Genomic DNA, 23791 nt, shown 5'->3' on the forward strand with positions numbered 1-23791 from the left:
TGTCAAATGCTTCTATTTCTTATACTTTGGGTTTTCTTTGGGGCATAAAGTATTATACATCTTTCATCTTCTCAAAGTTTTAAATGGATGCACTTCTGTAAAATATCAGAGACTAAGAATTGTTGAGAATCCTAAAGTGTGCTCAGGCTGGGAATATACAAATACGTGCGTGGATGCAATGGTGTGTAACTCTGTGTCTGGCTTTGAGTGAAATGTTTCAGCAAAGCCCTTGCTATGTTTGGGTTAACCAGTAGAGGCTGAGAAATTGTCTTGGGACTGTCTAAACCTTGAAGAAATGTTGTCTCTCTGGAGAGTCTGCACTTGGTGTTACATGAGAGCTTACAGCTGCACCGACCTTGGTCCTCAGACACTCCTGGCGCACCCGGAGTTTTTACTTTTGATTATGGCTGCCATGATCAAAAGGGACTGGGATTTGTGTGGGTTGTCTGCTCTCTGGCAGCAGCAGCAAGATGACTTTGGTAGTTGGAACCTTTCCCAGCCTCTATTAACCTTGTATATGTTTGAATAAAATAACTGGAGTGAGCTAGCTGGGTGTCAGTCCTTCCCAAGAAGGCTGAATCCCTCTGCTCCTTCAGAAAATGGAGGCTTAGCGTCTTGGTGACTGTTTCTCTCTACCACAGCACCTACGACCCAACATCAACATAGAGATAGGGGAAGTCTTCGGCTCATACTCCAAAACAACCAAGAGCACATCCATCATTGTGAGCAAACGTCTCTGGCTTTGCACATTTAGTGACCTAACAGAAGCGTTGTGGGCTGTCCTGCTGAATGCCAGGTCTGCTGGTCTTCATATTAAGTACCCAACGGCTTAGTGACAACTGAGGGAAATGGCTTGGGAACCACAACTTCTATTCATGCAACTTCCTGTGGATCATTCGTTAAATGGCCTTGACCTCCTACTACACAGACAGAGAGAGGACCCGTAGCTCTGAGCCCCACATTACCTGGACTTCATCCCCAGTGATCATCTCCCATGAGCCATAGTGACCCTTCTCCTGCCGGAAGAACTGTACAGCTTCTAAAAAGGCTTGAGCTTCAAATGTCGTCTGCTTCATGTAATCTAAAAGAAAGGGGGGATTTAATAATGCTGTTTTGTATTTTTCTGTGGTTCTTCAAGGAAGTAACATTTTCTATTACAAGGCCTGAAACTGTAAGAACCCAGAAAGCTACTGTCCACAGGGTCCATTTACAGGTGCATATCATGCTGCTCACGCTCCATCCACGCTGATAACTATCACTCACTGAGCAAAGCGGTCAGGACCACCACCTTCCCCTACCTCTCTCCCTCTTTCTTGCCTGCCTCAAATGCTTTCCCCAGGCACTGAGTGGTCGCACGCCACCACTAATGAACCTCTCATATGAGCAATCCATTAGTGGTGCACCTGAACCCAAGTTAAAGTCCAATTTCTGTGAGCTGACATCAGCCCTTTCTGTCACAGGCACATCTACATAGCTTGCTAATTTATGCAAATGCAAATGATAATTGATAACACATAGCAGGGTACTGTTTGTTTAAGCACATCACCTATTTCATTGAGAACTGACAAAAATCCCAGAGGAAAGCATGGTTATCACCTCATTCGACAGATGAGGCTGACAAGGAACAGAAAGCTGATTAATTGCCTAGGGTCATACAAGCAGTGAGTGGAGGATCCAGGTAGAACTGGGGTAGTATCTGACTTCAAGTCTGCTTATAATCACTACATTGCATGTCCTAACTTGATGAGCTTGCCCCTCCAAAAATATCGTTCTTCTCCTTCTTTTTGAGACAGGATGTCTCTGTGCAGCCCTGGTTGGCCTCAGACTCACAGAGATCCACCTGCCTCTGCCTCCTCTGGCAAAAATATTGCATTTTAATGGTGTCATATCCGAGAAATAATATCTCACCATAAAGTAAGGACTGTTCAGTGGTGGGATTTAAGGTATGGAGATGGGGGCTTGGGTCTGAATAACCTGTCCAGAATTCCATGTCTTCCTTCCCAACACATAAAACTAGCGTATGGTTGGTTCCTGTTGTTGTTTTGTTTTTTTGCTTAGGGTTTATGGAGGGACTCACTCTGTAGCCCAGGCATACTTGGAACTCACAATCTTGTCCCAGTCTCCTGAGTGCTAGACTTACAGGCATGTGTCACCACACCAGTTAAAATCATCTCTGGAAGAGGAAATGGTAATGGAACTGTAGAGATTTTGATGTGGGAAATGAACTTTAAAAAGCAAGATGGCTCTGAGGGTAAAGGTGTTTGCCACTGCAGTAGTTTGAAAAAAAAGGGCCCCCAAAGGGAGTGGCACTATTAGGAGGCGTGGCCTTGTTGGAGTAGGTGTGCCCTTGACAGAAGAAATGGGTGTCATTGTGGAGGTAGATTTTGAGGTCTCAGATATGCTCAAACCGTGCCCAGTGACTCAACGACCACTTCCTCTTGCCTGAGAGTCAAGACGTAAGAACTCTCAGCTCCCATGCCAGCACCATGTCTACCTACACGCTGCCTACATGCTGCTATACTCCCAGCTGTCATGTCCTTCCATGATGATAATGGACTAAACCTCTGAACCACAATTAAATGTTTCCCCTTTGTAAGAGTTGCCGTGGACATGGTGTCTCTCCATAGCAATAGAAACCTAATGAAGACTGCCACCAAGCTTGATGACCTGAGTTCAATCCCTGAGACATACAGTAAAGAACCAGCTCCTACAAGTTGTCCTCTGACCTATGTCACAGCATACATACATCTACACAATCAATCAATTGACCAATCAATTAATCAATAAGTGTCATTAAAATTAAAAATAGTCTAACCAGGTCCTTCTGGGTGTTCAGCTCAGTGACAGAGTGTTCACTTAGCATGCATTGGTCCTAAATTTGATATATTTCATCACACACACACACACCCCTAATCAAATCATAAAGAAATTCACTTCTAGAAGGAGGAAATGAAGGGAGGTAAAGGGCAAGCTTCCACTGCTAAATGGCACACAGTTCTCTTGCTAGAAATTATAGTATATGTATAATCTACTAAAATGTGCAAGTATTGGTGCTATTAGAATGAAGGCAGCTGGTTCACAGCAAAGGAGTAACACCATAGCTCTAGATACACAGAATTACTTAGTCATAAATGGCTCCAGGGACTGGGCATAACCTAAGTCTGCCCTGGCAGGTGGCGAGCCACCAACAGTGTAGATTACCTTCTCTGAGGTTGGTGTAATAGATTATAAAGCACCAGGCACTTAAAAGAAGAAACGCAGCTCAGGGCACAGTATCTATAAGGGTTAAAGGGACTTCATAGTCAGAGTCTCATGAAGCCTAGGAGGGACACCTTCGAAAACACAGATGAGGAACCAACATCTCTGACATCAACACAGAGTTCTGTTCCAAAGGGAAAAGGGCAAAAATGGCCTGCCCCACAAATCAACTTTTCAAATTGAAGTATCTTCTTTCTTTTTATTTTTCTTGGCTTGGCAACTCATTTAGTGTTTAACCTCAGAGGATCAGAAAATGAAAATTAAGGTCGTCCTATAAAATCGCCAATGCCAGCGGCGGTGCTCTCCCCACAGCGGGATGTGATACAGGGCTCAACACTCTGGGATGGACTGGATGGAGTGAGATGGAAACTGTGGAGACTCAAGATGACTCATGAGCGCTTATTTTTAACAGCTGTTTTCATTTCCAATCTAAGGAAACAAAGAGATGGGGAGAAAATGTGACTCTGTTTGGAACGGGTGAGTGTGGCCAGATCTGTCAGCCAAGGAACGGAGGTTTTGATTCCTCAGTGCATTGCAAGCAGCCCAACTTCTCCTACTTCTTCCCCAGCTGACCTCAGTAACTGGGGGAGACATTTTATAACCTGTTCACGCCTTCAGTGTCTACATCAAAACACACTGACATGTGGAGTGAAAAGTATATTGCTAAAGGTCTTGGGAGGAGGGATGGAAGGAATAGGATTTGGAGACAATGATATTAGCTTTAGACAAGAGTCAAAGAAGGAATGATACACCTTGACTCAGGCAGAGAACAAAGGGATAGGGATGAAATGGGCCACTATTTATTTTTGGTTGTGAGCCTAACCTTTAACAGCTGAGCTATCTATCCCTCCAGTCCCTATTTATTTATTTTTCATGTGCATTGGTGTTTTTGTTTTGCCTATGGAAGCACATTGGGTCTCCTAGAACTGTAGTTACAGACAGTTGTGAGCTGCCATGTGGGTGCTGGGAATTGAACCTGGGTCCTCTAAAAAAGCAGCCAGTGCTCTTAACGGCTGTGCCATCTCTCCAATCTCCACTTTCCCCTTTCTATAGTGGGAGAAAGATCCATGTTGCCAATTTATCATTAGATTTTCAACTTATAAGCCAATAAAAAAGTTTTATGAAAAACTTGGAGAAGAAATCTGCCAGAGTAAGTTTCTTGTGAGTGTCTGTTCTGGTGGCCATAAACAAAACTCAAAAGACAATCACCAGCTCACTAAGCAAATAGAGAATGAAGTTGCCAAAGACAGAGCTGTGTAGCACAGCTGTAAAATGACCTTCATTTCTCTCCGGTTGTTTCAAGAGACAGAGCTGAAGTCAGTACAGGTGTTTGAGAGAAAACAGATTAGCAAGTTACTTGATCAGCTTCCTGTTGGCATTCTCAAGAGAACACATTGCAGCTGCGTGGAGCGGCCCTCTCATCAGCCAATGAGCAAGCTGAGAGTTTAGATCCATGGCCTCCACCATCAGTGGTTTGGGCTCTTCCATGAAGCTTTCCCTCTGCAGGAAGACTTATGGCAGGTAGCAAGCAGGCCAAAACTTCCTTTTCCCATGCGCAGTATGTAAGGTTATACAAGGGGCCAGATGTAGCAGAGAGTAACTGAGGCATTTGGTAAAGCCAGATGAAGAAACGGGGGGCGCGTGGTGGGGGGCTGGGGGAGTGTTCTTAAATGAAGGTCACACAGCTGGTCAGAGTCAGAGCCAAGAGCAGAGAAGTCGGGTCTGGCCGGTCCTGTGTGGCCTTGGCATTCACACTTAAATCATAGACTTGGAGAATCAGGAGTGATCTTAACTGGTCAGTGACCGTGAGCGCATGTTCAGTGCTGCGAACCTTCAGCTCTCAAATAGTTCTAGCGACAGAAACCTCACAATGTGATGAAATGGTTTTTTACTTCTTTTGGCCTTTTTTGAAGTCATTACCTTTCCACGCACCCCCACCACCACACACATACTATTCAATTTCCCTCTTAGAGAACAAATTAATTGTCATTACTCCTTTTCCATATGATACGGCTGAATCCCAGGCATCCATTGAGTGAACTTCAGCCACTCTAAAGAATTTACTCTTTGGATCTTTTTAATCTGACCCTTTTTACCTCCTCGGTGATCCACGCTGTTCCTCATCCTCTTGGCTCTAGAACTACCCCCAATACATGGGGTAATCTCCTGCCTCTTATTTCTTCTTTAAGGCAGCCAAAGTGTTGGGGTGACTCATGCCTTTCAAATCCATAAATGTTTTTCATATGAAATGCTTGCCAGTCTAAGCATCTCCTAACTTGCACGTCTACTTGTGACTTTAGGACTGTCTTTAAAGCTTAGCCATTAAGTGACAACTTGCCTTTTTTGTCTCATCCAATTCACTGGTAAAAGACTTTCATAAACTCCAGGGCACAGACAAACCCTGGGAATCTATAAGCATTTTCCGAGACATGTGGGAGACACATTGTAGCCATTCATTCAACACTCAGTATCCCCAGGGCCAGGAATGGTCTAGGAAGCACGGCTCTCCTTGGTGTCTGCCTAGGTCCTCATCCGTGCAGCTGCATGGAAAACTCATATTTGAGAGAGATGATTAAGGAGTTTGCAAGGGAAGCTGTGCTTTTCAAGGCCTCCTGGGGACAGTTATTCAGGGGGCCAGCCAGAGAGACTCAGTTTTCGTTTTTTCCACTTGTACAGATTTATAACATGCCTGAGTTACCCGAAACCCCAAAGCTCCCAGGCCCGTGGAGTCACTGCAGGCTGTGACTCTGGCTGCTGTGCCAGATCTGGGCTTGGAAGCCCCGTTGTTGTTCTATTTTATGGATAACCTATACCAAGCCCTGTTAACTGATCTGCCTAGCGATTTGGGCAAGTTATGTAACAGCATTACTCCCTGGTCTGTGGTTCCCTTACCACAGACAGTTCTAAACTGTCCTCAGTCCAGTTCACAATGTCCTAGGTGAGCTCCAGTGAGGATGTTTGTCCTAGTGTTTTTTTTTTCTAGAACAAGGAAGAGGTGTGCATCGAAGATGACCTAGATCTATTGAGTCACTACCATGGATTAGAAACTGTCGCATAAAATCCCCCCATTACAAAAGATTAGGGACTGAGCTTCAGGGTTAGATCACAGACAAGCAAGGCCCACTCACCTCCAGATGCTTTTCTAACACTGTGTGATTTAATGCTTCAAAACCACTTTGAGATACTAGTAGTAGTTTAATGTTAGAAGTTATTTTCAAGAAGTGTTTTATTGCAAAGTGTAGAATCACATAATTCAGAACTGTGATCATGTGTCAGGCTTATCTGCCCTAAATTCTTCATTTCACAACTGATCCAATCGAAGTCTAAACAGACCATGAACTTATATTACTAAAATTAAAGCAAAATAAATATAAATTTCCTCACTAGAATTAAAATGGCTGGTGTCCACTCTAATAAAATGGTGGCAATTTTTTTTACTTTAAAAATTATTTATGTATGACAAGCCTAAACAAACATCCTGGCTATCCCCAGGTACTGAGAAGAAAACCGCTAAATTACCAGACATCCCTGAAACACACCTTAGGAAAGTATTAGACTAAAATGTAAGTGTATTACTCACACCTATATATGTGTGCTAGTTAGTGGACATGAATCCATTAGGCATCGAAGATGAACATACCAGGAACAGATGTACACATTTCAGAAGTCAAGTGTCAGCTGCTCTAGGTGAGAATACAAAAGCCTAAGAACTCCCTCACTGAAGATAGAATACTTTTCAACAAATGCAAAAAGAAAAAAGAAAAAAAATTGTTTTGAGAAAACTTTTAACCACACAGAAGAAAGCCACATAGATGAGCCATGATCAGTCATCTCATGAATTCTTGACTTGTCAATCAAACCTAAAAGACTATCAACAGAGAAAGGAAATAGCAGTCTTTAGAACAAGTGAAGGCAGACTGTCCTCATTTCCTCCAGATAAACAGATTGGCCGAGTGGAAGGCTGTTGAAGACATCCTGCAACTAGATTTTAGCAAGGCACTTAACAATGAAAGTTAAAATAAATGTTGGGGCTGGGTGGTGCTGGCACACACCTTTAATCCCAGCACTTTGGAGGCAGAGGCTCTGGTCTACAGAGTGAGTTCCAGGACAGGCTCCAAAGTCACACAGAGAAACCCTATCTCGAAAAACAGAAAACAAAACAAAATAAAAGATGGGTACTTGTTAAAGAGCTAAGGTTATTGACATCATAGAGGAAAATCAGTAGAGTACCTTAATGCACTGATAATTCCTTGGAAACATGTAATCTATCTATCTATACAATACATCAAATATCAGATCTTATTTACCTATTAACATACCATAAACTGGCATAGGCACTGAAGATATAAAGACAAAATGGAAGTTTTTTTAACTCAAGGTTTCCAAAGTTTATGAGGTTACATAATCTGAATCTAAAATAATATAATATGAATACATGAATTTAGAACTTGCTCCAAAAACACAACCACAAAATTATGCAGCATATGCCCCAACACTGTAGGTTCAAAACAAAAGAATGGTAACTAAATTCTTTTTGTGAAATTCTAATCTCTATTTTATATTTGTAGCATGTATAGTTGTATATATATGCACATTTGAACATGCTACAAGCAGATGAAAACTTAGCCCCAGATGCACACGATTCTGGCACTTAAGTTAAGATAGTTATAAACTATAAAACTTGATGGCTGCCCCTAAGCCTGGGTTTCTGCCTATGTGTGAGATCAGTGTGAGTGAGAGGTTTAACATAGTCATCCACAAAGCAAGGTTGGGCTTCAGCCTTGTGGGTTACAGCAAAGTCATCAGAAGATGCTGAGATTTGCTCTTCCAAGCTTATCTTTCTACACTATCTTTCTTGCAGAGTACCCAAAAATATGTTGCAAATATTTTTAAGTAAAGAAAAAAAAAGAGGGCAGAATATTTCTGAATTCAGCTGAAGGAATGCAGAATCTCACAGCCTTAGAGAGAGAATTCCAGAAGGAAGGGATCCTTGTTCCATGCAGATTCAGATCCTTGAGTCAGGATGGCAAGGAGGGTGGCTGACTCTAACTCAACCTAAAGAATGAATTGCTAACATCTAAGCTGGTCTTAAAGTCAACAGCAAGAAGTGTGGCTGACTCTGTTCTAATGTCTGAGCTGATCTTAAAGTCAACCAGGTCCCAGTAGGTTGTCAAAAGTTCTCCAACGGGGAAATGCTCTGTCATGGCTGAGTTACTTTGTAGAAGACTCGCTCAGATCCCTTTAGAAAGTCCTCTGTGGCATCACAGTCTCCCCATCATAGCAATTACCATTTTATAGCTAGTATGATCATGTTGGATATGTCTCTGTTATCCAGTCAGCTCTGGGAAGATAAGGGATGCTGTTTGTATTAATCGTGGCTTCCTCAATCCCCAGTGCACAGGATTTATCAAATGATCAAAGAAAGAGGAGAGGGAACAGAGGGGTTAAAGTGGTTGAGGGAGTATTAGATTAAATCTCCTATAAGGCTCCTTCTAACCTGAGATTTCATGGTTACAGACAAAACCCAAGAGATTCCAATAATGAGACTGTTTTAACGAGTCCCCTGCTTACTGCTTTCAAGAGCCACAGAAGGTACAGAGCTACACTCCAGTGCCCCCCCATCCCCCACCCCCCTCACCCCCGTGTCAGTAAGCATCACTGTAGCCTAGACGGCTTGTTCAATAGATTTCTAGACACTCTACTCCCACAGGTTCTGACTTGGTGCACCTGAGATGGGCCTGAGAGTTTGCATATCTAATATGTGTCTAAGTGAAGCTCACTCATTCTGCAGTCTCAGGGACACACTTAAAGAAGTATTCTACTGCAACATTGGGGGTGTGGCTCTCACACATCAGAAGCAACAGTGGACAATAGTTCCCAATTGTGGTCCAGAGTCAGGCTGATTCTATTGCTGTAGTTTACAGACACCTTTGAAGGGGGGGATACACAGAAGAAATAGGTATAGAAAATCCTGATGCTTGAATTTTTAACGTCTTGATGACCTCATTCCCCATCACCAGCAGATTAAGAAATGTCCATTTTGTCATCTGCTCATCCACTGAATGCAAATGAAAACTTAAAGTTACCAAAGTAATATTTAAAAATGAGACAAGGATGAGAGTTATCTAAGAATATATGGAAAAAATGGTAGCCACTTGGGAAGAGTCAAAAGACATCATCTGAACCCATGAACCTCCCCTCCTTTTCAGAAGCAGCCACTAACTAGACACAAGTCCTTCGATATAACCCTGGTTAATTTCATTTTCCCCTTTTGTGAGTATAGTAGATATGTGGTCACTAACCTGTATGTGGCAGTCTTTTCTTCTCTAGGACAAATGATCTCAGTTCCCCTGATCAAAGTGTCAAAAAAAAATGACCCATGCCCAGCCTCATCCCAAAACAAGGGTGCTGTTGCTAGTTTCCACTTTCTGAATTCCATGAAATGGGCTGTGGGCTCGGGTGAGAGGCATTGAAATGCTTTCCCTGTGTATGAGTTCATTTATCACCCTTGACAGAATCTATATCTTCCTATGGACAAACACAGATGGCTGTATGAGCAGGTTTGTGTGCTGCGGCATTTCCCCGTTGGAGAACTTGTGACATTTTACTGGAACCTAGTTGACTTTAAGATCAGCTCAGACGTCAGAGGAGTTCCTGATGAAATGCTCTGAGGAGAAGAGGTGATGCCTCCAAACCTCTGCAAACCGATGAAAATGATGTCATTCCCTTTTGAAAAGGCGAGTTTCAGAGTGTCTACCGTCAAATGTTTTGCAGGCAGGTGTGGCAATGCACACATTCAGGTGGCCTTTCCACCTCAACCACAAAAACCAAGTCATATATGCTTCTCTGTGACATTGTGAAAAGTGGTGTGGCCAACTCCCTGCAGGCAAACCTTTTACCACGCAACCTGGACAAAATGTAATGCATGCCTGTATTTTTTAAATAAACTGGGAAGATTCTCTCCAGGTCACAGATTGGACTTTATGCATACTAGAACTTTATTGGGTTCCTGGAAATGGCTACTCACAAACTAGTAAAACGTATCACAGGAGATGTCAGAGGGAGTCTTCCAGATTGATTCTAGGAACAGCCTTCCCTTGTGAACCCTGAACATGGAAGTCTTAGCCACACCTGTGAGAGCACCTTTTTCACAAGTGGAAGCAGGCAGTATAGTGACTGGACCAAGTCGACTTCAGAGAACAAATCACTGGCATGAATTGGCACCGCTTCATCAGTTCCTAGCCTGATACACCCACATGGTCCAGCACAGTCTTGTGATACTATCTGGCAGTATTCCAGGCATCATCATTACTGATGATGAATAGCTGCATCTACCTTGAACTTATCAGATTTTACAGTTTACAACATCTCATTTGATTCCCATAGCAATCTCATGAGGCAGGCAAGCCAGATGTAATCATTCTAGGTAAAAAAAAAAAATGGGAAAAACTGAGAAGCAAAGAAATTTATATCACTGCCCAGGGTCATAGCAATAAATAATTCATTCTATCGGGTCATCAAGTGAGAATAAAAATAATAGGCAGAAACCGAATTTCTAGTCTGATATAGACTCAACTTCAAAATGGACCTAACCTTACTTAAAACTTGTAACTGTAGCCTATCTTATCTAGGGCAATATATTTCACCTTCTTTATTTATAACTTTCTCACAAAGACCTAAAAAATTCAATTGACCCATACTCTCCTTCCTTCTAAAGAAAAAGGAATGAGTGATAGCTCCTAGCACCTGGAAACCTATCACCTGCCCTAACTAGGAAAGTGAGAACACGGGCTAATTTCATGGTGCCCTCCTTCGATATGGAGGGCAGTAAACTATTTGGGCCTTAAGTTCTTAGGTACAAGGTCATTTAAAAAATGATGGGATCCCCAGCAATCATGTACCAATAAAAATAGAGTCTACATTCCCGACCCATGACGAGCAGCTGGTGTTTAATTTCTGGGTTAGCTGATCCCACACAGCATATCAATTTTCATAACTGCTTTAAGCCAAAAGCACTTGGCAAGCATTTTGCTGTTGGGGCTTTTGAGGGCCTGGGACTCTGTATCATATGAGTTGTCTCACAAAGTAGCCACTTGATATGATTTTACACTTGGGCTCAACTGTATGAGTTGTGAAAACTTAAAGCATTTATAGTTATTTTCAGGAAAGTCCGAAGATGTCTTGTTAAATAACTAGCTTACAGCAAGTTTACAGCAAAATAGAATTCCTGGCTGGAATGAAAAGACTAAAGCAACAGTTGAGCTAGGAAAGTCATGGAAAAGTAGTCTAGGATTGTTTTAACTGCAAAAATTATAAAATTATATGCCCATCCTGATCTAGCAATGTAAAATATGCACAGTGACTGAAAGGAAAAAAGCAAGAAGTGAAAAAGAGTTACAGGGAATTTTGTATTCCGGACATAACCATCCTTTGGAAGATACATGTTGAATTAAAAAAAAAAACATGTAAAATATGCTAGGCACCCTCAGGAGGCTGAGGGCGGAAGACTGTTGAGAACAGGAGACCAATGTGGGATACAGTGAGTTCTAAGCCAGCCTGGGCTAGACTGGGACCTGTCTCAAAAGAACACAATGGCAATGACGATGATGATACATATGCACTTACAAACATGCATACATACATGCATGCATACATATATACATATATTTACTTATCTACCTGACCATGAGCTATTTTTACATCTCCAGAGTCAAAGCTTTCCGCAATGCTACCATTGGACAGTTTGTGTTCTCTGATTTCCTCTCCACTCCCTGAACAACAGTTCATGTTAGTTCCTTCTCTGAGCTCATCAAATGGGCAGTCGAATTAATTAAGCTCATAAAACAGTGAAAATATTTATGATCTGTGCCAGGGTTAGAATAAAACTGACACATTAAATCATTAAGTTAAGTTAGTCACATGGGCTTGGTTCCTTAAATGCCCCGTTTTCTTTTTCCTTTCCAAAAAAATAGACTGCCTGACAGAAGTCATTTAACATCCATCCAGTTCTTCAGAAAAACTGTCATATCTGTCTACATGTAATTGTAAGGCTATTAAGACAGTCTATTTCAACCAGGATTTTCTCATTAATTAAGTACTTTAGAACCAAGTGTATTATAACAAATGCTATAGAACCAAATGCACTTTGTCCAAATCAAGACTATCAACTAGAATATAGGTCAGTCTTTGGTCATCCATGTTAAGGGATGACAATAATTCTTAAAATTTGCTGCTTGGTTCTATGTTGTGTGTGTGTGTGTGTGTGTGTGTGTGTGTGTGTGTGTGTGTGTGTGTGTGTGTGTGTGTGCATTTGAATGCTGCTGATTCTGTGCTCCAGTGTTTTACTTTAAAACAAAGAGCAAATCTGCCCTATGAAAGGCCAATTTGTGCTTAGCTATTCTTTGTTCTTTACTTAAAGTGACAGTTAGGTGGCATCTTAGACCAATGCCCAAACTACCTGTTTCTTTTCCCCTCCTTTGTCCTTTTACTCCCCATGCAGCTTTTTCTTATCTCCCATGCTTGTATACACACACACACACACACACACACACACACACACACACACACACACACTTCTCCAGGCTGCAGAAAATAATGAATACTTGATCATAAAGACTTGATCCTAAAGACTTGATCCAGCAAATAATGTTTAATTTAATTAATTTAGATTTATTTAACTTTACGCACGTGGATGTTTTGCCAGCAGATATGTATGTGTGCCATGTACGTCTCTGGTATGTGTTAAGTAAGGTCAGCAGAGGGCATCAGGTCCGCTGGAACTGGAGTCAGGATGGCTATGAGCCATCATGTGGGTGGGTCCTTAGTAAGAGCAGCAAGTGCTCTTAACCTCTGAGCCATCTCTCCAGTCCCACTATGTTTAATCTTGATTGACTTGAAAAATGCCTGGGACATTTGTAAAGTACACCTATCCGTGTCTCTGTGAGGCCATTTCCAGTCATGATCAACTACGGGGGGAAAGACCTGCCCTAAATGTGAGCAACACAAATCCCATAGACCAGGGTCCCACATGGAATAAAAGAAAGGAAAAGGACAGAGACAGCACAGGCTGGCCTACTCTCTCCTGGATGCCTGGGTGCCATGATGTGAGTCGTCCTGGCCCAACCACCCAGCTATGATGGACTGAAATCACGAGCAACTTTGACAGCTGTCTCCTACAGACCCTCCGATGGCCAGTGAAGAGTCAGTGCCCTTAACTTTGAGGGTTTCTCCCAATGCTGAGTCATAGCAGCCCTGCTCGGTGTGGTAGAAAATTGCTAACTACCAACGGACATAGTAGATGAGATCATTTCCAAACAGGATACAGTCTTACAAGAACCTGCTTTATTTATAGAAACAACTTGTTCACCCAACTCCTACCCTCTATGAAAAAGAAAAACAGCCGAAGTGTTTGATAAATTCAGGTGCCTCTGGTACCTCCTGTCAGTATTGGCTAAAACTTTTGAGTTACGTGATGTAATTATATCCCATGGAATGATATAAAGAATTGATTCAGTGATCAGATTCCCTTATAGTAAAACAGAAAAAGAAACAAAACAACAACAACAACAACAACAACAAAAAACCTCTATCCTTGCTGGATGGGGCAAGGACTTGAATAGATGAACACATGTGATTTGCTTCCTACATGAGTGTGTTTTTGTAAGCCAGCAAAATGCCTCTTGTGTATTCACAGCTCCTGATGGTATTTTTGTGATTAAGGAAAACACAGTGGAATTACAGAACTAGAATGGGCTCTTAATGTCTCCTCAATTACCCTACAACACAACAGTGTTTACGTATTAAATAACTGTGATAGCATGTAAATTATTTCAGGCCTATTATCATTACTGATAATGGTAAAAACTACTGTGTATTAAATGGTGTGGGTTTACAGATCAAAACTAATCAAATGGAAGTCGTTCAAAAGGCATTGCTTTAATCCCTCCACATTTTACATGTTAGAGCATGGGCATTCTCATTATCAAGCAGTTCTCCTTATCATACTTTGCACTGCTTAGGCTCCAAATAAGGACATGTCTACAAGTAGCATCTTGAAGGCATATCGATGTGTCACTGGGAAATCATGACGTCTTCCCAGGACTCTTCTCTCAAGCTGAGGGCTATGGTTAGATACTCTTGGACTAGATCCCCTAGGCTCCACACAGTGAAGTTTAGGCCATACTATGAAGAAGTGAGAGGTGGAACTCAATCTGACTACAGTGTTGAACTGAGGCCTTTGGAGATAATTAGGATTAGATAGGAACTGCTTAAGATCACTGACCATTCTTGCAGAGGACCCGGGTCCATTCCCAGCACCTACATGGCGGCTCACAACCATCTATCCAGTTCAGGGGATCTGACATCCTTTTCTTACCATTCTGGACACCAGATGTGCATATGATCCACTGACATAAATGAAGGCAAAACCCAAACAAAATAAGATAAAAATTCAATTAGTAACACAGCATTCTATATCTCCATGTTTCTTTCAAGTTCTAGAATGGGCACAGTTCCTCCTAGTTAAATATGTGTTAATGCAATCTGTTATACATTTCAGTCTGCTATCACTCCTCTACCCCAAGCATGCCTGGACTCCCTTAATCTACTGGGTTTTTTTTTACAGTGTTTATTTGTAAACATATTTATGGTTTGTTTTCTATTTCTGCCATTGGGCCTTAGCTATTCTTGATATATACTATATACTTAATAAATGTATATTAAATAAATATTGTTCTGATCAGTACAAATTCTGAATTTCTAATTAAGATAAAATCAATATGAAACTTCATCTAAGCCCATATCTCTAGTTGACCAGTAAGTGTATTAGGCAAGACAGCATTCTAAATTAAAAACAAACATTACTAAAATCAAGAAAGCAACCAGGAATAGTGGTGAGAGTATGGGAGTAAGTCCACAGATGTTCACAAAGCAGCTGCTCCGTGCGTGCTTAGCAAAGGCATGCCCAGTTACTCTACAGTGCATGTGGTTTTGGGACGGTGGGATAAGCTACACAGTTCAGATTGAATTGTGTCAGGTGGGAGGTATTAAAGGCAGAGGGAGGGGTCTGACCCAGCACATCACCATTCTCGCCAAACAGCCTTTCCTGCTTTAAACACCCAAGTTATGAACCTTTTGATCCCACCTGGAATAGAGATTTAATTTGTGTTGGGTTTAGATGCAGCGACCTCCAACAGAGTTCCATGGGGTGGGTTCCTGAGCTCAGAAACTGTGATCACAGTGGGGGTGTAAGGTGACACACCGGGAGTAAAGGACCAGAGACAGCCTGGCATTTGTAGGCTGTCTACAGTCACGAATACTTTCCTATCTCTCCTTTACTAATGTCAAACTGCAGCCTCAGGCTCCATCTACCAGGGCCGGGGAAATGCCCATTACAACATTAGGTCTAGCCCATGAATGTGAGTCTGGTCTTTAACATGAATTCCTAACATCATTCATAGACTATGCCGTGTGATCATTTGAATTGTTTTTCAAAAATAATTTATAGCTTAATGAGCTTGCAAATAGAATCCCAGCAGGCATTAGGAGCTAGTTAGCTATAATAAACACAAGTTAATATATGCTTAAAATAGCCTTGAAAGAATATAACATGAATCAGTTGTGAAGGGAAATTTTTCATATCAGGTGTAATATTGCACAACGAAAACCTATGGTCCATGATAAATCAAAATTGCAAACATGTGGTGGAAAAGAATACCCAGATAACCTTAAGATACATGCATATAATTTTAATATTCAGTAGGAAAGTTATATTATTCCATAAATGGTGTTGATACAACTGTTTATCCACTTAAGAAAAACCAGTAGACCACAGGCATACATCACATGTAAACATAATCTCTGCACAGATAAGAGACTTCAGTCTAAAAATCTAGCAATAGAGCAAGCTGGAGTGATTGCTTGCTGATAAGGAGTTGCTCTTCCAGAGGAGCCAGGTTCTATTCCCAGCACTCATATATAGCTCACAATCACCTGTAACTCCAGTTCCAGGGGATCTGATGCCCTCTTCAGTTCTCTACAAGCACCAGCTATACATGTAGGTGCATAGACATACATGTAAGCAAAGCACTCACACACATAAAATAATTTTAAGTATATAGAGAGCAATACAAATTTTTAAGTAAACAAGAAAATTACCTATATAATCTAAGGTTAAGGAAAACCTCAACAAAGGCAGGAAATTCAAGACACATGAAAAAAAAGATAGACGTATTTGACTATATAAAAATTAGACATCTTTGCATGGCAAAATATATTCTAACTAAAAGTCAATAGTAGCATAATGAGTTAATGGTAACAGATAAATGATGAACTTGAAAAAATGTCATTAGTGGAGATATATAAATGGCTTAATATGTAAATTTTCATAGAACACTTGTAACACAATGATAAAAGAAGAGGAGAATGAATGAGTGAAAATGAAAACAGAAAATTCACAAAAGGGAAATCTGAATGTTGACAACCACTAGGTAAGATGCTCAGATCCCATAGCAGTCAGGGAAGGCTCACCAAAATAAAGAAGAGATCCATTTTTAGCCTGGTAGCCTGCCAGTGCTCACAAAGAACAGAAAGTTCTACTGTGAAGACGCTGCTAAAGAGTGCCCTCATGTACTGCAGGAATGTGAAACTTTCTGAAAATTAACCTGGTAGCATCTATTAAGTTAAACATTCATTTACTCACCAACCATACTTCCTGGGCACAGCTTTATAAAAATAAGAACATGAAGACATATGTACAAGAATGTTAATATAATCATGGATTTTAGTAGCTGGGAGAAAAAGAGGAAAGGCTATTGATAAGAGCTTGGTTGACCAGTGTGGAGCATGGCTGACCAGTGTGGAGCATGGCTGACCAGTGTGGAACATGGATGACCAGTGTGAGCATGGATGACCAGTGTGAACATGGCTGACCAGTGTGAGCATGGATGACCAGTGTAGAACATGGATGACCAGTGTGGAACATGGATGACCAGTGTGGAGCACGGATGACCAGTGTGGAGCACGGATGACCAGTGTGGAGCACGGATGACCAGTGTGGAGCACGGATGACCAGTGTGGAGCATGGCTGACCAGTGTGGAGCATGGCTGACCAGTGTGGAGCATGGCTGACCAGTGTGGAGCATGGCTGACCAGTGTGAGCATGGCTGACCAGTGTGAACATGGATGACCAGTGTGAGCATGGCTGACCAGTGTGAGCATGGATGACCAGTGTGGAGCATGGATGACCAGTGTAGAACATGGATGACCAGTGTGGAGCACGGATGACCAGTGTGGAACATGGCTGACCAGTGTGGAGCATGGATGACCAGTGTGGAGCATGACTGACCAGTGTGGAGCATGACTGACCAGTGTGGAGCATGGATGACCAGTGTGGAGCATGGATGACCAGTGTGGAGCATGGATGACCAGTGTAGAACATGGATGACCAGTGTAGAACATGGATGACCAGTGTGGAGCATGGATGACCAGTGTGGAGCATGGATGACCAGTATGGAGCATGGCTGACCAGTGTAGAACATGGATGACCAGTGTAGAATACAAGCCATTGAATATTATAATCTGCTGAGCAATGAGTTAGAACCGTGCCGGTTAACCAGAAGAGGTTTCCACCAAGGCTGTACTGGTTATGGAAAAAGGCAGAAGAGTAAGGATCAGATGATCTTCCTTTTAAAACAGCGATCTAGCAACAAACCTTATCATGTGTGCATGCACATGGGAAAACATGCAGAAGATACAGTCTACCGCTGTTACCAATGCCCCTCTTCCTCTGCGCTCCTGGTAAGATTCATCCTCCTGCCTCCCGACACCATGTATCAAATGATGGGCATGAAGCACGCCATCTGTAAGATAATTTCCAGCTCTGGTGTCCTTATTAGACGCCTCCTCACCAGGGTTAGAGCATACCAGTTTGGTTTCTGTAGCTTGTGGAAACCAGGCAACAGGATCCAAAACAGAAACTGAACACATTCCACTACCTGTTTTCTGTTTCACCCACTCCGACTTTTGTTTTCTTAGCCTGGCCATGCTTATTCTCAAGATGCTGTAACACTGTCACAGCGCATGAGCCACTTGCTGGGCACAGTTGGTACACCCCACAATGCAACTGGAAGGCCTAGGTGCCAGTTTCATGGACAGAATAGTGGGAATGCCTTTGCTATGGAAACTGAGGTAAGAAAAGGGACAGTTAGCGATGGGGTACAAAGCAGGCCACCCCATCTTCTCAAATCATGCCATAGCTTTTAGAATTATGATCAACCAGCAGTCACATCCTTCTACAAGTCAGAAGCCAAAGCCAGAACTTTAGGAAAGAGTTCACTGAAGAAAGCAAAGAGGGTAGGGCTCAGATCGAGGTACAGACTTCAGGAAACAGTGACAGAAAATAAGAGATGACCTGAAGAATAGAGTCCCCTGAAGCAGCTGCAGAGGACCTGAGAACTACCATGGATGGTGGAGTTGGACTTAGACTGCGGGGTTAGGTCAGGGCTGCAGCCTGAGACGGTGACAAGGAAGACGTGCATTGGCAGTCACCCAAGAATGCCAAGGCTATAGGAAGATGGCAGCAAGAGTAGGATTCCGGTGGGATGTGCACTCCCTGCAGATAGCACTGGTGAATGGGAGTTGGAGACACAGGGACAAACACCTCACACATACACAGAAAATATAATTTTGTAAACATACTGAAATTTTCAAAATATGAAATCACCCTCAAAAGACTGAGGAATCATAGTTTATATCCTAGTTAGTTTTAATTATCAACTTGTCATAGCAGGGCATCATCTTAGAAGAAATCATTTCAGAAACTGCCCAGCTCACACTGACCTATGGGCATCTGTATGAAGGACTGCTATGATTTATTAATCGGTGTGGGAGGGCCCAGCCCACTGTGGGTGGTGCCATTCCTAGGCAGGTGATCCTGCGCTATATAAGAACGCTAACTAAACATAAGACTAGAGAGAGCCAGCAAGCAGTGTTCCTCATGGTGTCTGCTTCAAGTTCTTGCTCTGACTTCCCTCAGGGATGAGCTGTGACCTGGAAATATAAGCCAATAAACCCTTTTCTCCCTGACTTGCTTTTTTTTGTTCAGGGTTTTATTACAGCAACAGAATGAAACTAGCACAATTTACAAGCTATCACTTTTATTTGAGATTAAAAAGCATGAAAAAAATGTTGGGTTAGGAGAGAAAATGAAACAAACAATGATCATTTTTTATGGGATGATATAATTTGAGGTGTTATGAGGTTATTTTTGTACTTAGTAATAACATCAATGATGTATGAAGCAAGCACTCTAGATCAATTAGTTGTAATGATTTCCTTACATTAATCTCATATAAATTGCAAAGTAACCATGTGGATGGGCACTGAGTGTCCCTGTCTTGCCCCTGAGGACAGCAAAGAGCAATGAAAGAAACAGAGGTACTAACTAGAGGTACAGACAGTTGCAAGCCACCCTGCGAATGCTAGGAATGGAACTCTAGAAGGACGAGTGCTCTTCAAGTGAGTCATCTCTTCAGCTCCACCACTGTACACCCTTAACACACCATTAGAAATCAAGTGCCCCTCTGTTAGTGGCTCTAAGCTATCACTGGCCCTCAGCAGCCTGAAGAGTTCCCTTAATCTTTTAGGGACCTCAGTTCCAGTGAAACTGCATCTTTGGCTTTGATACACACAAAAGAATTTCAGGACATGCCAGAAGAAAACAAGAGTCTATTAAAAATAGAAAGACCAAGGGAAAGAATGGATCATAGCTGTGGACTTCACAAAGAAGAGTTACAATTAAGTGTCTGAACCTTAGCTGTAGTTACCATTTTAGTGGCTCAAGTAATGGCTCAAAGGGCTGCTAAGAAACCTTTCCTCTCTCTTTGTGAGTGAGATTATAGAGTAGCTCCAGAGGTATCTCAGAACTACAGTATGGTATCAGGGGCCACTATGATTACACAAGAGTTAAAAAGGGAGATTTCTGGTGAGATCTGAAATAATTGTAGGTTTATAGCTGGGAAGAAGGAAAGCCTTAGGGGCTGCTGATAATTGTGCCAGAATTCCTGATTGCCAATGGCAGAAGCTTCAACCAGATTTCTAGGTGAGGGAGTCCTTTTCCTTCCCAGGTCACTAAGATTTACTGTCTTTTTATCCTGCTTTGTTTCTATATAAAAACAATTTCTTACCATTCTCTTCACAAATTCAAGAGTACCTGCAGTTACTATACCATTCAAAGAGTAGAAAATGGTAAGATTCTCCTGGTCTTTTTCTTGCAAAAAGTCAACGTGAGAGCATGCCCAAAATATATTGCAAAATTGCCTATTGTTTTCATTTGCTTTTCTGTTGCTGTGCGAAACACTGATCAAAACCAACTTGGAGGTGGAATGTGTTTATTGGGCTTACAAGGTTCATCACTGAGGAAGCCAAGACCGGAACCGAGAGGCAGAAACTGAAGCAGAGTCCACAGAAAACACCAGTCACTGGCTTGCTTCCTCTGATTTCTCAGCTACCTGTCTTCTGCAGCAGAGGCAGGCCGGCCTGTGCAGGAATGGCCCTGCCCACTGTGGCCTAAGCCCTCACACATCAAAATTAGCAGCCAATGAAATGCCCCCACAGATATGCCCACTGGCCAATATGCTAGAGGCCATTCCTCAGTTGACAATCCTCCTTCCCAGTGTGTGGAGGTGCCAGCCAACAGCAGCCATCACGCCTAGACTCATCTTTTTTTTTTATTGAGTTATACATTTTCCCTCGTTCCCCTTCCCTCCTCCTCTCTCTCCTTCCACCCTCCTCCTGCCTCCCCCCCACACTCCCAATTTACTCAGGAGATCTTTAGACTTATGAAGACCTCTCCTTGTTCATCCCCACAGTCTCCCCCACCTCTCTCTGCTGCATCCTGCCAAGTTCAGCAATAGTCATTGTGATGTGAGGGCGGGAAACTGATGGCCTAACCTGTGTGACCTCCGTCCTCCCTCTAGTCCTCTTGCCAGTGAGTGCTCTGTCTCTCGCCAGGTTCTGTCAGTTTAAAAGCACCTGCTTCCTCTGAGGAATGACAGGAACTTCCCATTTAATGAAGCAAGCTCTCCTCTTCGCCACAGTGTCCGCACAGGTGATACTAGCTGGTATGCCCAATGCTCTCTGCTTCATGGAGGCTTTGAACACGGAGACCAGTGCTTTCCCGACACCATCGCTTGACCTTGTCTTTCCCCGGAACAACTGACACTACGCTCTTGAGTGAATGCAAAATAAGAAGGACTTTGGACTCCCATAGAACAATGTGAGGTGCACTCTCACCCTGAACTCTTGGGGAAGGGTCTAGGCCTTGCCCTATATGAAATGACAGACTATGCATACCCCCATGGAGGGCCTCACCCTCCCTGGGGAAATGAGGGGATAAGGGGGGCCTGGGGGGGAGGGCACGGGAGGAGGGGAGGGAATGGGAGAGGGACCTGGAACTGACTTGTGAAGCAACCTCGTTTCTTATCTAAATTTAAACTGGAAAATAAAATTTTAAAAAAATGGTAAAAAAAAAAAAAAAAAAAGAAGGGCTGTTCCTTTTTTCATCTGGCAGGTTGAGGGCCAGCCCGAGGCTTCACACTTGTGTTCAGGAAACACTCACTATTCTGTGAAGATGTGGGAGACAGAAGCACCCAAGGGCTTTAACTCCGTTCATATTTGGTTTTCCTCATTTTAAATGATATAACCAGTTTCTACTTTTATTAGATAAAATTCCAGGAAGCAAGCAAGTGCATCAGTAATTTCAGCTTGCCTGTGATTACAAGGGACACTTTTACCCTTTGGAGCACAGCAAAGGGGTCCTTCTAACTGGCAGGATGTTTGAAGACTTCCCCCTGCATAAATCATCACTGAGCCAAACACTCTCAGTCTTCTCATCTCCTCACCTGGCTCCCAGACCTCACTGAACTCAGCTTTGTCTGGGCACATTCTAGAAAATAACACAAACATGGACCTGACGTCAGTCAGCTTAACTCCAAAGCTCATGGTCCCAATCGACTCACTTTCCATGGGAATCGTTTTGTCTAGAAAACAGGCTAAAGTTGCCTCTGCTCTGTGGTGATATCTTGCTTGTACAAATAAAGCCTGTCTGAGGGTCAGAGAACAGAGCTTGCCACTAGCTAACCATAGAGGTCTGGAGGTCTGTACAGACAGACAGGAAGTGAGGTAGCTGGGCAGAAACAGGATATTAGCAAGGAAATTGCTCTCTTGGCTGCTGAGACGCTAAGGAGGTAAGGTGTGCTGTGGTTTGCTCCTTCTCTCTGATCTTACAGAATTTCCCCTCTATATCCGACTCCAGATTTTTATTATCTGGACCGATCAAGAACTCCATTTACACTGCTCAGCACTGTCAAGGAGATTGAACGAGCCTATTAAACAGTGGGTACATCAGCGAACATTTAGTAATTGGCTGTTCACATCCTTACTTTCTGAAAGTCTTCTTAAAATGTGCAGAGGAAAATCAAATACAAATGTCCCGGTTCTGAGCTCTTTAACAAACAGTTGATAGGAGCCAGTGCTTCAGAGCCAAACACTTAGGCTTGCACTGTGAATCCAGCACTTGGTGACCATGACCATGTCATCTTAAGTTCTTTTAACTCCCTCAACTTCAGCTCCTGAGCAATAGTAAATAGAGGAAAAGACTTGCTGTCAACAGTACTTGTCCCATAGCATGTGTTCAGGAAATAGTAACAATGTTAACTAGTATGCTGTCACTAATTAGGTCATCATACATATGGCAAACTATGAGGTATAAACAATTTCATTTCTGTTTTATTCTTTCAGAAAGTACAGGGAAACAAGTAGACATTTAGTATATATGTTGTTGCAGTCTATAAACTGGTGGGATTACACCTCTAAATATGGAAAAATTAGTGAAAGCCATTATCTTCCCTGCTGTTATTCTAGTAGAGCTCTAAGGATAACTGGAGGCCACCTTGGTTCAAGGATAAAAGTTTGCCCATGTGGAGAAATGTTGTCTGGTTTCTTTTGTTGTTGATGATGTCATTTATTCTAAACCAACAGCAGAATTAAAATCACCAGTGTGACTGTATAGAATTTTATGGAGAGTGGCATCTGATGTACAAGCAACAATAATTTTTTTATGTCAGGAAGGAACATTCCATGTGATACAGCCAAAAAGAAAAAAAAAAAAAAGAAGAAAAACCAGTATTTAAAATCTGGCATGATGCAACATGTTTCACTCTGCCTGCCCAGTCTTAAGAATCAATTTAGGTGGATTCTCATGAGTTAACCAAATAAGAATGCAAAAATATTGTTTTATACAAAAAAGAAGTCTAAATTGGAAGGCTAATGGGTGATGGGAAGCATGAAAGAAGATTGCAAGGCGATGGTGCACCTTTGGGAAAGCTGGGTAGAGTAGACAAATCACTTTGCTTTGTAGACAGTCAAAAGAGAACTCTGTCTTCCAAGGAACATGTACTGGTTAACGAAGTAAAGCAGAACCCCCGACCCCCCCCCACTCCCACCACACACACACAGCTGGTGTGATTGCACCAAT

General features: G+C 42.3%; 1 protein-coding gene across 1 annotated transcript in view; it reads right to left on the reverse strand.

The window, feature by feature from the left end:
• Positions 1-23791, reverse strand: part of Niban1 (niban apoptosis regulator 1) — a 145447-nt gene that overhangs the window by 30916 nt on the left and 90740 nt on the right. Inside the window, exon 6 of the mRNA XM_005071273.4 lies at positions 966-1081. Within this exon, the coding sequence (XP_005071330.1) occupies positions 966-1081 (116 nt within the window). The remainder of the gene's footprint in view (positions 1-965; positions 1082-23791) is intronic.

The sequence above is a fragment of the Mesocricetus auratus genome, unplaced genomic scaffold, assembly GCF_017639785.1.
Source record: "Mesocricetus auratus isolate SY011 unplaced genomic scaffold, BCM_Maur_2.0 Super-Scaffold_100676, whole genome shotgun sequence".
In the NCBI taxonomy this organism is placed as follows: Eukaryota; Metazoa; Chordata; class Mammalia; order Rodentia; family Cricetidae; genus Mesocricetus; species Mesocricetus auratus.